Source organism: Nerophis lumbriciformis, linkage group LG21 (genome assembly GCF_033978685.3).
Source record: "Nerophis lumbriciformis linkage group LG21, RoL_Nlum_v2.1, whole genome shotgun sequence".
In the NCBI taxonomy this organism is placed as follows: Eukaryota; Metazoa; Chordata; class Actinopteri; order Syngnathiformes; family Syngnathidae; genus Nerophis; species Nerophis lumbriciformis.
This window is the reverse complement of record NC_084568.2, coordinates 16,650,284-16,666,216: the sequence shown is the minus strand read 5'-3', so window position 1 is coordinate 16,666,216 and position 15,933 is coordinate 16,650,284. Positions and strand designations below refer to the sequence as shown.

Below are 15,933 nucleotides of genomic sequence, written 5' to 3'. Positions count from 1 at the left end.
TGTTAGAATGTTGCATTTCATTTCGGATTGTATACACAAAAAGCCATCTGTATTGTTAATTGCATAAAAATATTATATGGTACAAATGACAACTACAATGTATTCCACCGGGCATCCTTCAATTGTTTATGACACTGTGAGTAGCATATGTATATGCCCATACTTGCCAACCTTGAGACCTCCGAATTCGGGAGATGGGGGGGGGGGGGGGGTTCTGCAAGGGGTTCTGAGTATTTGTTCTGTTGAGTTGATGTTGTGTTACGGTGCGGATGTTCTCCCAAAATGTGTTTGTCATTCTTGTTTGGTGTGGGTTCACAGTGTGGCGCATATTAGTAACAGTGTTAAAGTTGTTTATACGGCCCCCAATATTGTTGTCCGGGTGGAAATCGGGAGAAATTCGGGAGAATGGTTGCCCCGAGAGATTTTCGGGAGGGGCACTGAAATTCGGGAGTCTCCCGGGAAAATCGGGAGGGTTGGCAAGTATGATATACCATTGGAGAATAATCAATTTCCACTGGTAAGGTCAGCTGAAATATACTGTGCATCTGAGCAACCACTTTTACTTTTCGAAGGACAATGCTATACTTCTTATCGGGTGTGTACAGAAATTAAACGGAGGTATAATTGACAGTAGTCAGACTACAGGTTGGAAAGCTAATGCATCTACTGTTAATACGCAGCCATTATTCTCTAAATATCTGGCTGGCTGCCCAAGTGAATACCAAGATAATCGTGTGATAGTTAATTTATACTGTTGTACAGACTACTCTTAAATATATCCAAGTTTAATTTCTGTAGTACTTTGAGAAGATACGGTATAGTACTGTCCTACAATTGGTTGCTAAAATATGACGGACGTACTTACTTTTGTGAGACACTGTATGTACAGTATGTTCGTACAGTGCATCCGGAAAGTATTCACAGCGGTTCACTTTTCCCACATTTTGTTATATTACAGTCTTATTCCTAAATGGAATACAATCATTTTTGTCCTCAAAATTTTACTCACAATACTCCAAAATGACATGCAAAGTGTTTTTTTTATTTTTTATTGAGCAAACGTATTACAAATACACATGTACATAAGTATTCACAGCATTTGCTCAATACTTTGTTGAATACCTTTCCGGAAAAGACATGTGTTCTTGTCTCTCATAATGATTGTGAACGATAGGTAAAATTCCCCCCCAAAAAGTGCAGTTCGCCTTTAAACAACACAATTTAACTCCAAGTCAATCACACTTCTGTAAAATCTAAAGCAACCTGTTCACTTAGGAAGCAATACTGATTGACAATAAACAGCCTGTAGTGGGTTTTTCCACTTTAATATTGAGTGTGACTCAAAATCCAGATCTCCATGGGTTAATAAATTTGGTTTCCCTTGATATTATTTGTGTAATTATGTTGTCAGCACATTCATCTATGTAACGAACAGTGTTTGATAAGAATATTTCATTCATTCAGATCTAAGAAGATGTCAGGTTCAAACACTGATGACATCTATTAAACAAGACAAGAAGCAAAGAATTAAACAGAGACAGAATTCAATTTGGCTCAATTTGAGGAGAGGCGCCTGGACACTGTACCCTTGGACAGTGTCTCAGCACGCTCTGCCAAAAGATTGCACGCCTCCTTCTTTTATTTGGACCTTCCCTGACCCCATGGCAACAGCTGCTTCCAAAGGGACGGTGTCGTATACAGCCATCGCCTTTGATTACAAAACAGTTAAAAAGAAAAGGTTGGTTCCAAAAAGAGGTCGTAAAAGAGTTCAAGAAAGAGGTCGTAAAAGAGTTCAAAAAAGCGGTGCCTGGAGGGGAGTTTGGTCCTGCTTCCTCTTTGCTTTTGTAGTTCTTGGGTCAGACAATATATTTCTGTTGATTACAATACATGAAAGAAACAGAACACCTTCATGTTGCTTTCCATCCTACACAGTGGAGTTTTACAAGCCTTCTTCTTAGTAGGTTCAAAGACAGCTTTTGGTCTTCTCGCCGGGAACTCATTTCAACACAAAGTTTTTGTGATAACTGAGATAAAATTATTCTAACAGATGTGTTATTTTAGTGTTCCCTTTTTTAGTTACTTAACATGCAGTCTGATTTTTTTTGGCTGAAAAATAGGATTAATGTAATTTTTTTTGTAGAGTTCACCACGAGGTGTGTCCCACGTGCGACATTGCCTCTCAGAGGATGTTTCGAAAAGGAAGGACCGAGTACATCCGCTCGCCCACCAGCCAGACTCTTCGATTCATCCTCGCCTTCGTCGATCCGTCTGCGTCGGTGAGGTCGCTGTCAGGTTTATTCAAAGGAAAACTCTGCACTGCAACTAACGAACATTGTTGATTTGTTGTGTGAAGCGCGAAGCCAAAGTCCAGCTGTTCAGAGAAGCCGTTGAAGCCTACTCAGCTTTGACTTCTCAGGTGTGTAAAAATATTCAAAAAACTACTATAAATAGAAATTCTAATAGAGTTTCTATTCACATATATACGCTTCCTGCTCTGTGCAGGTTCTTAAAGGACATGGCATAGACCGACACCTTCTGGGCCTGAAGCTGCAGGCCATCGAAGAGGGATGGAGCGTCCCCAAGATCTTCATGGATACTGCCTATGGTCTGGCAACACACTGGAAACTCCGAACTGGCCAGGTGTGTTTCACTGTGTCTTTACTCTATATAGCCTAGGGGTGTCCACTTAAAGAATGTCACTTGAATACATTTTGTACAATAAAGATGCTCAGAGCAATCCAATGAAGGTCAATATATGCCAAGTTTTTGGAATAACACATTGACTTGGACTTAGACAAACCTTATTGATCCCCAAGGGATTAGCATGTGTGCGAACATTAGCATGATAACAGTTAGCGTGTTTCATATATTAAGTTATATGACTCAAAGATGTATGGCTGCAAAAATAGAGAACAAAGTGTAAAATTAGATGAAAAACTTAGCATGCTTAAGTTAGCTTGCCAGCATGTTATAGTTTGCATGCTAACAGTTAACAAATGTCACATGCCAAGTTATACGACTCTGGTGTAAACGGTGGCAAAACTAGCTCAAAAAGTTAGCATGCTAATGTTAACATGTTAGCAAGTTAACGTTAGCATGCTAATAGTTACCTTGTGTCACATACCAGGTTATATGACCCTAAGAAGTATGGCTGGGGAATTAAGAAAAAAGTGTAAAATTTGCTAAAAAAAATTGCACTTTAATGTTAGCATGCTATTGTTAGCACGCTAACAGTTAACAAGTGTTACATACCAAGTCACATGACTGTAGGGCAAACGGTTGCAAAATTAGCTCAAAAAGCTAGCACGTTAGTGTTAGCATGCTAACGTAAACATGCATACAGTTAGCATGTTTCAAATACCAAGTTATATGACTGTAAGGTGTATGGCTGCGGAATTAGACAAAAAAAAGCGTAAAATTTGCGCACACAAAAAGTTAGCACTTTATTGTTAGCGTGCTAGCATGCTAAAGTGTGTTGTGGGTGACAAAGCAAATGAGTGTAAAATGTAATAATTTGTCTCAATAATAATGAATTATGTAATTAAATTTTTTAGAATGCTTCGGACACCCCTAATTAGAGATGTCCGATAATATCGGACTGCCGATATTATCGGTCGATAAATGCTTTAAAATGTAATATCGGAACTTATCGGTATCGGTTTCAAAATTATCGGTATCGGTTTCAAAAAGTAAAATTTATGACTTTTTAAAACGCCGCTGTGTACACGGACGTAGGGAGAAGTACAGAGCGCCAATAAACCTTAAAGGCACTGCCTTTGCGTGCCGGCCCAATCACATAATACCTACGGCTTTTCAGACACACAGGTCACACTGAGGGTGGCCGTATAAACAACTTTAACACTGTTACAAATATGCGCCACACTGTGAACCCACACAAAACAAGAATAACAAACACATTTCGGGAGAACATCCGCACCGTAACACAACATAAACACAACAGAACAAATACCCAGAACCCCTTGCAGCACTAACTCTTCCGGGACGCTACAATGTACACCCCCGCTACCCCCTATCCCCCCACCTCAAACCCTCCCCCCTCAACCTCCTCATGCTCTCTCAGGGAGAGCATGTCCCGAATTCCAAGCTGCTGTTTTGAGGCATGTTAAAAAAAAGAATGCACATTGTGACTTCAATAATAAATATGGCAGTGCCATGTTGCCATTCTTTTCCATAACTTGAGTTGATTTATTTTGGAAAACCTTGTTACATTGTTTAATGCATCCAGCGGGGCATCACAACAAAATTAGGCATAATAATGTGTTAATTCCACAACTGTATATATCGGTATCGGTTGATATCGGAATCGGTAATCAAGAGTTGGACAATATCGGATATCGGCAAAAAAGCCATTATTGGACATCTCTACCCCTAATATATCGTTTTTCCATTCCCATGACCTAACAGGAAGTTGTATCCAACTGTGCTCATCTGAATCATGCCGGTCCATTAATCTGTTTTCCATTGGTGAAGCTTCCCTTTTTTACTTTTGTTTATGTCCATCAGATATAAACTTTGCTTACTTGGCACCTGCAGATTTGACAGAAGCTGTTGGTGGCGGAAGCTTTGGTATTTTTTCTATAATTGTGGGAATGCTTATTCACATTTGAGACATCCATCCATCCATTTGCTACCGCTTATTCCTTTTGGGGTCGCGGGGGGCGCTGGAGCCTATCTCAGCTACAATCGGGCGGAAGGCAGTGTACACCCTGGACAAGTTGCCACCTCATCGCAGGGCCAACACAGATAGACAGACAACATTCACACTCACATTCACGCACTAGGGCCAATTTAGTGTTGCCAATCAACTTATCCCCAGGTGCATGTCTTTGGAGGTGGGAGGAAGCCGGAGTACCCGGAGGGAACCCACGCAGTCACGGGGAGAACATGCAAACTCCACACAGAAAGATCCCGAGCCCGGGATCATTTGACACACATAGTATTCTAATTATTTTTCCGCCCTATTTTTCCTCAGCCTTCTTATCCCCAATTTCACTTTCAAAATGTTCAGCTCATTCATGACACGCATGTAAATTGTTTTCCCCCCCACAAAATACCCACATTTCCAAGGAATTATATTTTTCTCGTTTCTCATGTATTTTGGTACTTGACACATGCTTACTCTTTGCATTATAACGTCGGCAGGTTAGCTTCTTTAGCTAGTTTTGCAGGCATACATCTCAGTTTCAGATATTTTGGTACTTGACGCATGCTTATTGTTAGCATGTTAACATTATCAAGCTTTTTTGGCAAATTTTGCAGGTATACACCTCAAAGTCATATACTGTATTTTGGTACTTGATCCATGCTTACTTTTAGCATGTTAGCTTAGCTATATTTGCAAGTATACACCTAAAAGTCAAATATTTTGGTACTTGACACATGCTTACTGTTAACATGTTAACTTTTTTTTTAGATATTTTTTACAAGTATAGACTTCAGGGTCATATATTCTGGTACTTGATGCATGTTAACGAAAGCATGTTAACATTAGCATGCTACCTTTTTTGGCTAATTTTACAGGTATACATTTCAGAGTCATATATATACGTATTTGGTACTTGACGCATGCTTACTGTTGGCAATATAACGTCGGCAGGTTAGCTTCTTTAGCTAATTTTGCAGGTATACATCTCAGTTTCAGATATTTTGGTACTTGATGCATGTTAACATTAACATTTAAGCATGTTAACATTAGCATGCTAGCATTTTAAAGCAAATTTTGCAGGTATACACCTCAAAGTCATATACTGTATTTTGGTACTTGATGCATGCTTACTTTTAGCATGTTAGCTTAGCTATATTTGCAAGTATACACCTAAGAGTCAAATGTCTCAAACTGTTTAATGTGTATATTAGTGATATGTTTAATACATCCAAAGTACTGAAATGTATACTATTTGCAGACGACACAAATATATTCTACAGTAGTGATGACTATAATGAGCTCATAAATACAGTAAACAGAACTAAACAGTAAAAAAAATGGATGGACAGAAATAAATTATCTTTGAATATAAATACAACTAAGATAGTGATGTTTGGAAATCGCAACATAACGTCTGAACAGAAAATAAGTATTGATGGTACCCAAGTTGAAATCGTAAATGAGAATACATTTTTGGGAGTAATAAATTGATAGTAAACTATCATGGAAACCTCATGTCAGACACATTAAAACAAAAATCTCCAAAAGCCTCTCAATTATAAACAAAGCAAAACTATACCTCAATGAAAATGCACTCCGTACTCTATACTGCACCTTGGTACTCCCATACCTTATATACTGTGTTGAAGTATGGGGGAATACTTACCACAACACAACTCATCCTCTGATCATATTACGGAAAAGAGCAGTGCGGATCATTCACAACGTTGGTTATTTAGAACATACTCATAATCTGTTTATGCAATCAAAGTTGCTCAAATTTGATGACCTTGTTAAATATAATACATTAATAAACTTATATAAAGCATTTAACAAATGATTGCCGCCTAATCTACAACGTTTTTTTATAAGACGAGTGCAGGCTCATAACTTGAGAGGCTTTGGATATTTCTTATTGCCGAGAGCTCAAACCACTCGTAAACGTTTTTGTGTGTCTGTATGCGGAGTAAAACTATGGAACAAACTGGACTTACAACACAAGCAATGCCAAACTATTAATCAATTTAAACCAGGGGTCTCAAACTCAATTTACCTGGGGGCCACTAGATGCAGAAACTGGGTGAGGCTGGGCCGCAAGAAAAGATTTCTTAAAAAAAACTAACATGCACTTTTTAATGAATTCACCTTCTTTGAATGGCTATCCGGCCCTAGCAATATACTTGCCAACCCTCCCGATTTTTCCGGAAACTCACGAATTTCAGTGCCCCTCCCGACAATCTCCCGGGGCAACCATTCCCCGAATTTGTCACGATTTTCACCCGGACAATAATATTAAGGGTGTGCCGTGATAGCACTGCCATTAACGTCCTCTACAACCTGTCGTCGCGAACGCTTTTTCACCATACAAACAGCGTGCTCGCCCAATCACATGTTGTATGCGGCTTCTGCAGACACACGTAAGTGACTGCAAGACATACTTGATCAACAGCCATACAGGTCACACTGAGGGTGGCCGTATAAACAACTTTATCACTGTTACAAATATGCGCCACACTGTGAACCCACACCAAACAAGAATGACAAACACATTTCGGGAGAACATCCGCACCGTAAGACAACATAAACACAACAGAACAAATACCCAGAACACCTTGCAGCACTAACTCTTCCGAGCTGCAATATACACCCCCGCTACCACCAAACCCCACCCCCCCCAACCCCGCTCACCTCAACCGACGCACGGGGGGGTGGGGGGGGGGTTGTAGAGGGCGCTAAAGGCAGTGCCATCACGGCACGCCCTTAATATTGTTGTTTGGGTGAAGACATTCGAAACAATGGTTGCCCTGAAATTCGAGAGACTCCCGGAAAAATCCGGAGGGTTGGCAAGTATGACGCTGTCAAACGCCATTCATATAAAACTTGCGGGCCGCACTAACATTAAATGTTCATATAAAGGTGCGGGCCGCAAAATAACGTCTTGCGGGCCGCAACTAGCCCGCGCACCGCGTGTCTGAGACCCCTGATTTAAACTATTATACAAACATGGGGTCTGGTTCAAATATAGAGATGAGGGTCTTTAATTTGACCTGCTGCTATACTCTGTCTCAAAGTGTTAACATGTGCTCAATGTTTCCTTACCATTATTGCTATGTTGTCTATTACCATTATTGCTATGTTGTCTATTACCATTATTGCTATGTTGTCTATTACCATTGTTGCAATGTTGTCTAATACCATTGTTGCTATGTTGTCTATTACCATTATTGCTATGTTGTCTATTACCATTGTTGCTATGTTGTCTATTACCATTGTTGCTATGTTGTCTATTACCATTGTTGCTATGTTGTCTATTACCATTGTTGCAATGTTGTCTATTACCATTGTTGCTATGTTGTCTATTACCATTGTTGGTATATTCATTATTCCTACATTGTTGATACAAATTATTGTTACAGTGTAATAATTATTGTTACCTGTGGTAATGCCACTATGATACAACATCTGTATTATAATCCTTAAACAAAGTAAGAGTGAAACTCATGTGAATAATCACTGAATGGAGAACTGGGGGTGGGATTAAATAAATGATCTTCTTCCCACTCCCTTTCAGGCAAAACTGGACAATCATGAATTACATACTATACATTACCTTTTGCACTATATTAATGTATATTATTATGTGTTGTCAACTTTGTACTTTTTTATGTTATTGCCTGAAATAAATAAATGAAAAATTAAATATTTTAGTACTTGACACATGCTTACTGTTAACATGATAACGTTAACATGTTAACTTTTTTAGATATTTTTTACAAGTATAGACTTCAGGGTCATATACTGTATTTTGGTTCTTGACGCATGTTAACATTAGCATGCTACCTTTTTTGGCTAATTTTACAGGTATACACTTCAGAGTCATACATTTTGGGACTTGACGCCTGCTTACTGTTAACATGTTATCTTTTTTAGCCATATTAGCAAGTATACACCTCAGAGTAATGTATTTTGTTACCTGACATATGCTTGCTGTTAGTATGATGACTGTATGTTAGCAATTTTTGAAAGAATACACCTCAGGGTCATATACTGTATTTTGGTATTTGACTCATGACGCATGTTCACATTAGCGTGATATTTTTGGGGGCTAATTTTATTGGTATACAACTCAGCATTGTATATTTTGGTTCTTGACAGATGCCTATTGTTAGCATGATAATGTTATGCTATTTTTGCAACTACGCACAATAATGTAAGCATGTAGAGATGTTAACACTGGTATGCTACCTTGTTGGCTAGTTCTACAGGTGTACACCTCAGAGTCATATATTTTGGTACTTGATGAATGATTACTGTTAGCATGCTAACATTAGCATGTTAGATTTTTTGGGGGGCTATTTTTGCAAGTGTGCACTTCAAAGTCATATATTTTGGTACTTGAAGCATGCTTACTGTTGACACTATAGCGTTAGTATGTTAGCTATTTTTACAAGTACACGCACGGTAATGTGAGCACGTTAACATTAGCATGCTATCTTTTTGGGCTAATTTTACAGGTATACACCTCACAGAGTCATATATTTTGGTATCTTGACGCATACTAACTGTTGGCATGTAACGTTAGCATGCTAACATTACATTCAGGCTTTTGTAACTCATTTTGCAGGTATGCCCCTATAGGTCGATTTTTTTTTTGTTATGGGATTCTATCTGGCTAGCATGCTACCAGTTAGCATTTCAGGTATGCTAACAGGACATAAACATGTTCCACTCTATTCATGTTTAACTTATTTAGTCTTGGACTTAGACTTAGACAAACTTTATTGATCCACAAGGGAAATTGTTCCACACAGTTGCTCAATTACAAAGGATGGAAAGGGTAAGGATGGAAAGGATAATGCAGGTATAAAGGATGGAAAGAATAGAATAGAATAGAATATATCTTTATTGTCATTGTACATTGTACAACGAAAATGTAAGCAAAAACTAATTTAGTGCAAATTCATAATAACACATAAAAACATAAGAACATAGATAAATAGATAAAGATACATAAAGATACCAAGCACACAGCTCACATGCACAGTCATTCTTGTCTTCAAGATTCAAGATTCAAGATGCTTTGTTGTTGTCCATTCTTTAACATGTACAAGACACATAAGAACTGAAATTTCATTTTCGGCACAGTCCCACTAAGAGCAGACATACGTTACAAGGGGACAAGACGGGACCGCCAACGGGTCTTGTGTTTAGCGACACTATTGCTCTCAGGTAAAAAGTGTTCTTATATCTGTTTGTCCGGCATTTTATTTTCCTGTGTCTCTTGCCCGAGCGCAGCAGTTCAAAAAGTTTATGTCCGGGGTGAGATGGGTCCCTTATGATGTTTTGGGCCTTTTTGAGGCACCTGGCACTGTACAGTTCATTTAGGGAGGGGAGAGAGCAACCAGTGATCTTCATGGCACTTTTTATGACCCTCTGCAGTGCGTTTCTCTCTGCCGCCGTGCAGCTGGCATACCATACACACATACAGTATGTCAGCACACTCTCTATTGCAGTGTTTTTCAATCTTTTTTTAGCCAAGGCACATTTTTTGCGTTGAGAAAATTCAGAGGCACACCACTAGCAGAAATCATTAAAAAACTAAACTCAGTTGACAGTAAAAAGTTGTCGTCGCAGTTGTTGGATATGACTTTAAACCATAACAAGCATGGATCACTATAGCTCTTGCCTCAAAGTAGGTGTACTGTCACATAACACCCTAACTTATTTGGACTTTTTAGCTGTTTTCCCGTGTGTAGTGTTTTACTTCTTGTCTTGCGCTCCTATTTTGGTGGCTTTTTCTCTTTTTTTGGTATTTTCCTGTAACAGTTTCATATCTTCCTTTGAGCGATATTTCCCGCATCTACTTTGTTTTAGCAGTCAAGAATATTTCAGTTGTTTTTATCCTTCTTTGTGGGGACATTGTTGATTGTCATGTCATGTTCGGATGTACTTTGTGGACGCCCTCTTTGCTCCGCAGTAAATCTTTGCTGTTGTCCAGCATTCTGTTTTTGTTTACTTTGTAGCCAGTTCAGTTTTAGTTTTGTTCTGCATAGCCTTCCTTAAGCTTCAATGTCTTCTCTTAGGGGCACTCACCTTTTGTTTATTTTTGGTTTAAGCATTAGACACATTTTTTACCTGCACACTGCCTCCCGCTGTTTCCGACATCTACAAAGCCATTAGCTACCTGCTGCCACCTACTGGTATGGAAGAGTATTACACGGTTACTCTGCCGAGCTCTAGACAGCACCGACACTCAACAACAACACATCATTTTCAGACTATAATTACTGGTTTGCAAAAAATATTTTTAACCCAAATAGGTGAAATTAGATAATCTCCCACGGCACACCAGACTGTATCTCACGGCACACTAGTGTGTCGCGGCACAGTGGTTGAAGAACACTGCTCTATTGAGCAGCGATAGAAGGACACAAGCAGTTGTTGTGTATAAAGGATGGAAAGGATGGATTTTCCATATTTGTGGCCCCTACTTTTTTGGACCATGTTATTGTGCATTTGCAGTCATAGCATTGTCCCTTACCATCTTTTCCCTTCACTTATAATTTTATTTAGTTAATCTATTTTATTCTCGTTTTTCCCTTTTAGGTGCCTGCGAGTACAGACAGTGTGATGTGTTTTGGACCCCTAGTTCCTGACGGTTACGCCGTATGTTACAACCCACAGTCAGACCACGTCCACTTTTCCATAACCGCCTTCAACTGCTGCGAGGAGACGAATGCGGAAAAATTGGGTGTGGCCCTGAAGGACACCCTGTGCCAACTACAGGAGTTGCTGCACCCTACTGTGTAGAGCGAAATACATTGACTGCTCAAAGATTGAAAACATTTTTTTTTCGAGATCACTTGAAATTGCTTATGGAGAATTTTTTTTTATTTTTTATGCATGCCACTCATTTACAAGCAATATTTACATTCTTAGTACAAAACTACAAGACAAAACAACAAAAATCAAAGCCACCTGACACTCCAGTATTAATCACAGCCAAAGCTTTTGTATATATGTTGCCATATTACCACCATTTATCAAGAAATATGATGCCGGGAGAAAGAAATCATTTGTAGGTTAATCAGTTTGTCTTTGTAAAGGACCAAAAGATGGGAGAAATAATGTTGACGGTCATAGATGTGTTTGGTGCTTAAGTAGATGTGGTGATACATTTGTGCTCAACTTAATAAAGTTCATGAACTGCATTGGCTCGGTTTTTGTTGGTGTTGTTTGGTGGAATTTTAGCCGTATTGACAACATGCCTTTATGAGCTCAATGCTTTGTGGATTGGAGCAAAGTCATCTTGGAGATCCTTTAATCCAGTGGTTCCCAATTACAAACCCCAAAATCAGTGAAGTTTGTACGTTGTGTAAATCGTAAATAAAAACAGAATACAATGATTTGCAAATCCTTTTCAACCTATTTTCAATTGAATAGACTGCAAAGACAAGATACTTAACGTTCCAACTCGTAAACTTTGTTATTTTTTGCAAATAAAAGCTCATTTGGAATTTGATGTCTGCAACATGTTTAAAAAAAGCTGGCACAAGTGGCAAAAAAGACTGAGAAAGTTGAGGAATGTTCATCAAACACTTATTTGGAACATCTCGCAGGTGAACAGGCTAATTGGGAACAGGTGAGTGCCATGAGTGGGTATAAAAGCAGCTTCCATGAAATGCTCAGTCTTTCACAAACAAGGATTGGGCGAGGGTCACCACTTTGTGAACAAATGCAGTTTAAGAACAACATTTCGCAATGAGCTATTGCAAGCAATTTAGGGATTTCACTATCTACGGTCTGTAATATCATCAAAAGGTTCAGAGAATCTTTAAAAATCACTGCACGTAACATTGAATGGATCCCTTGGATCCCTCAGGCGGTACTGCGTCAAAAACCGACATCGGTGTGTAAAGGATATCACCACATGGGCTCAGGGACACTAAAACCACTGTCAGTAACTACAGTTAGTCGCTACATCTGTAAGTGCAAGTTAAAACTACTATGCAAAGCGAAAGCCATTTATCAACAACACCCAGAAACGTCGCAAGCTTCGCTGGGCCCGAGCTCATCTAAAATGGACTGATGCAAAGTGGAAAAGTGTTCTGTGGTCTGACGAGTCCACATTTCAAATTGTTTTCGGAAACTGTGGACGTCGTGTCCTCCGGAGCAAAGAGGAAAATAACCAGAGGTAGGTAGAGTAGCCAGAAATTGTACTCAAGTAAGAGTACTGTTACTTTAGAGATTTATTACTCAAGTAAAAGTAATGAGTAGTCACCCAAATATTTACTTGAGTAAAAGTAAAAAGTATGTTGTGAAAAAACTACTCAAGTACTGAGTAACTGATGAGTAACATACACACACATATCATATATATATATATATATATATATATATATATATATATATATATATATATATATATATATATATATATATATATACATATATACACATACATTGATATATACAGTATATCATTTATATTTATTTATTTTGCCGTTTTTGTTTACATGTTAAAGGTGTTTTAATGAATATACATGCATGTTTAACACATATAGATTCCTTTCTTTCATGTTGACAAGAATATAAGTTGGTGTATTACCTGATTCTGATGACTTGCATTGATTGTAATCAGACAGCAGTGCTTAACGTCCACGTTTTCAAATGCAGGAGAAAAAAAGTTCCTCCTTTCTGTCTAATACCACATGAAAGTGGTTGGTTTTTGGCATCCTATTTGTCCAGCTTCCATATTCGTTTTCACACACTTTACAAGAAATACATTGGCGGCAAATTCCGTAGCTTGCTAGCTTGTTTGCGCTGGCTTTCGGAGACTCTTATTTTGAAAGCGCAGGCGCGATGGAGCGGCACTTTTATTGTGAAGACAGGAACTGTGCAGTCAGTCTTTAGGCTTGTGACGGGATGTACGTTTGAAATAAAAGTGTCTTTTTTCCTTCACACTTTTGATTGATTGATTGAAACTTGTATTAGTAGATTGCACAGTACAGTACATATTCCGTACAATTGACCACTAAATGGTAACACCCCAATAAGTTTTTCAACTTGTTTAAGTCAGGTCATGTGACCGCCTGGCTCTGTTTGATTGGTCCAACGTCACCAGTGACTGCATCTGATTGGTGGAACGGAGTCAAACGTCACTAGTGACTGCATTTTATTGGTGGAACGGAGTGAAACGTCACCAGTAAGGCAGGCACTTTGAAGGTCTGTCTGACAGACCAAAACAAACAAAGCGTGCATTAACAGATCGATAAAAATTAGTAGCGAGTAGCGAGCTGAATTTAGATAAAAGTAGCGGAGTAAAAGTAGCGTTTCTTCTCTATAAATATACTCAAGTAAAAGTAAAAGTAAGTTGCATTAAAACTACTCTTAGAAGTACAATTTATCCCAAAAGTTACTCAAGTAGATGTAACGGAGTAAATGTAGCGCGTTACTACCAGAGGTGGGACCAAGTCATTGTTTTGCAAGTCACAAGTAAGTCTCAAGTCTTTGCCTTCAAGTCCGAGTCAAGTCCCGAGTCAAGACAGGCAAGCCCCGAGTCAAGTCCAAAGTCAAGACCGGAAAGTCTCAAGTCAAGTCCTAAGTCCTGCATTTTGAGTTTCGAGTCCTTTCAAGTCCTTTTAACCACAGACTAATATATTAACACAGATTGTGTATGCTTTTCAAACGCTGTATTTATTTATTAAAACAAGTGCATTTTAAATTGCAGGAAAGAAAATTGTGCTGACATTGCACTTTATAATAGCACTATTAACCAGTCATTTTAAACATTAACTCATTCCTTTACAGAACAAACACATTGAAAAATAAAGTGCAAATGTACTTATTTGTACAAAAGTGTTAACATTGAAAAAACATGACATATACGTGAACATAACAAAAAAGTTGTACTTTTTATATGTCAGGGCCCTATGCTGCATTGCATTTGCAAAAGACCAAATTAGCCAAGAGTCTGTCAGTCATTTGTGCACGATGGGGGCGTAGCATGATGCCACCATGGCTGAAAACTCGCTCCACTGGAGCACTGGAGGCAGGCACTGCCAAGACTCTCATGGCCACTCGGAACAGTGAAGGAAGAGTCTTCATGTTCAATGCCCAGAACAAAAGGGGGAGAGAGTTGTTTTGGGTTGGTGCACTACTTGTAAGTGTATCTTGTGTTTTTTATGTTGATTTAATTAAAAAAAAAAAAATATATATATATATATTTCTTGTGCGGCCCGATACCAATCGATCCACGGACCAGTACCGGGCCGCGGCCCGGTGGTTGGGGACCACTGAGGTAAACAACCAACAGTATGTCAGAAAGCTAGCTAAAACGGTACACATATTCATAATATAGTATACATTTTAACTGACCTTTATTTGACTATTTTTGTCTTTTTTTAGTTGGCTAAAATACGCGGTGCTGCTGACCGCCGTCTAACGTTACGTGTGATATATTGACTAACGTAACCCTGCTTAAAAAAATCACTGAACAAAAAGTATGAATAAGGTAGTGAACTGCAACAGATTCCCGTGTTTGCAATAACGTTATAACGTTAGCAGTGAGTTTACAGCCTCACTGATTTAACTACACAGCAAATAAAAGTCACGTTACTTAGCCAATAAACGTTATCTTACATTCAAAACTTACCGTTCTTTGTGCAACTTCAAATGCCGGACGAAGTTGGAAGTTGTTGCCTCTCCATCAGTAATTTTCGAACCGCATGTGTTGCATACTGCAAACCGTTTTGTGTTGACCACCTCGTAATTTTTATACCCAAACGAAATTATTTTAGGTATCATTTTTTGTTCATTGGCGTGTGGTTTGGACATGTCTTGTTCGTTGGTTGTCCTGCAATTTGATTGGATGAATGCTGTGTGATGAAAACAAAGTAGATCTAATTTATATATATATATAGCGGTATAGCTCGGTTGGTAGAGCGGCCGTGCCAGCAACTTGAGGGTTGCAGGTTCGATCCCTGCTTCTGCCATCCCAGTCACTGCCGTTGTGTCCTTGGGCAAGACACTTTACCCACCTGCTCCCAGTGCCACCCACACTGGTTTAAATGTAACTTAGATATTGGGTTTCACTATGTAAAGCACTTTGAGTCACTAGAGAAAAGCGCTATATAAATATAATTCACTTCACTTCACTTCACTTAATTTGATTGGCTGTTGTACTGAGACCACACCAGCTGACACACGCAACGCTGATAGACAAGTACACAATGAAAAATACGGAGCGCTCCCGAATAACTTTTTCA

General features: G+C 38.8%; 1 protein-coding gene across 1 annotated transcript in view; it reads left to right on the top strand.

Moving 5' to 3' along the window:
* Positions 1–11,877, top strand: part of cratb (carnitine O-acetyltransferase b) — a 38,709-nt gene extending 26,832 nt beyond the window's left edge. Inside the window, exons 12-15 of the mRNA XM_061982805.2 lie at positions 2,141–2,276; positions 2,354–2,416; positions 2,503–2,640; positions 11,273–11,877. Of these exons, the coding sequence (XP_061838789.1) occupies positions 2,141–2,276; positions 2,354–2,416; positions 2,503–2,640; positions 11,273–11,476 (541 nt within the window). The 3' untranslated portion in view covers positions 11,477–11,877. The remainder of the gene's footprint in view (positions 1–2,140; positions 2,277–2,353; positions 2,417–2,502; positions 2,641–11,272) is intronic.
* The last annotated feature ends 4,056 nt before the right edge of the window (positions 11,878–15,933 follow it).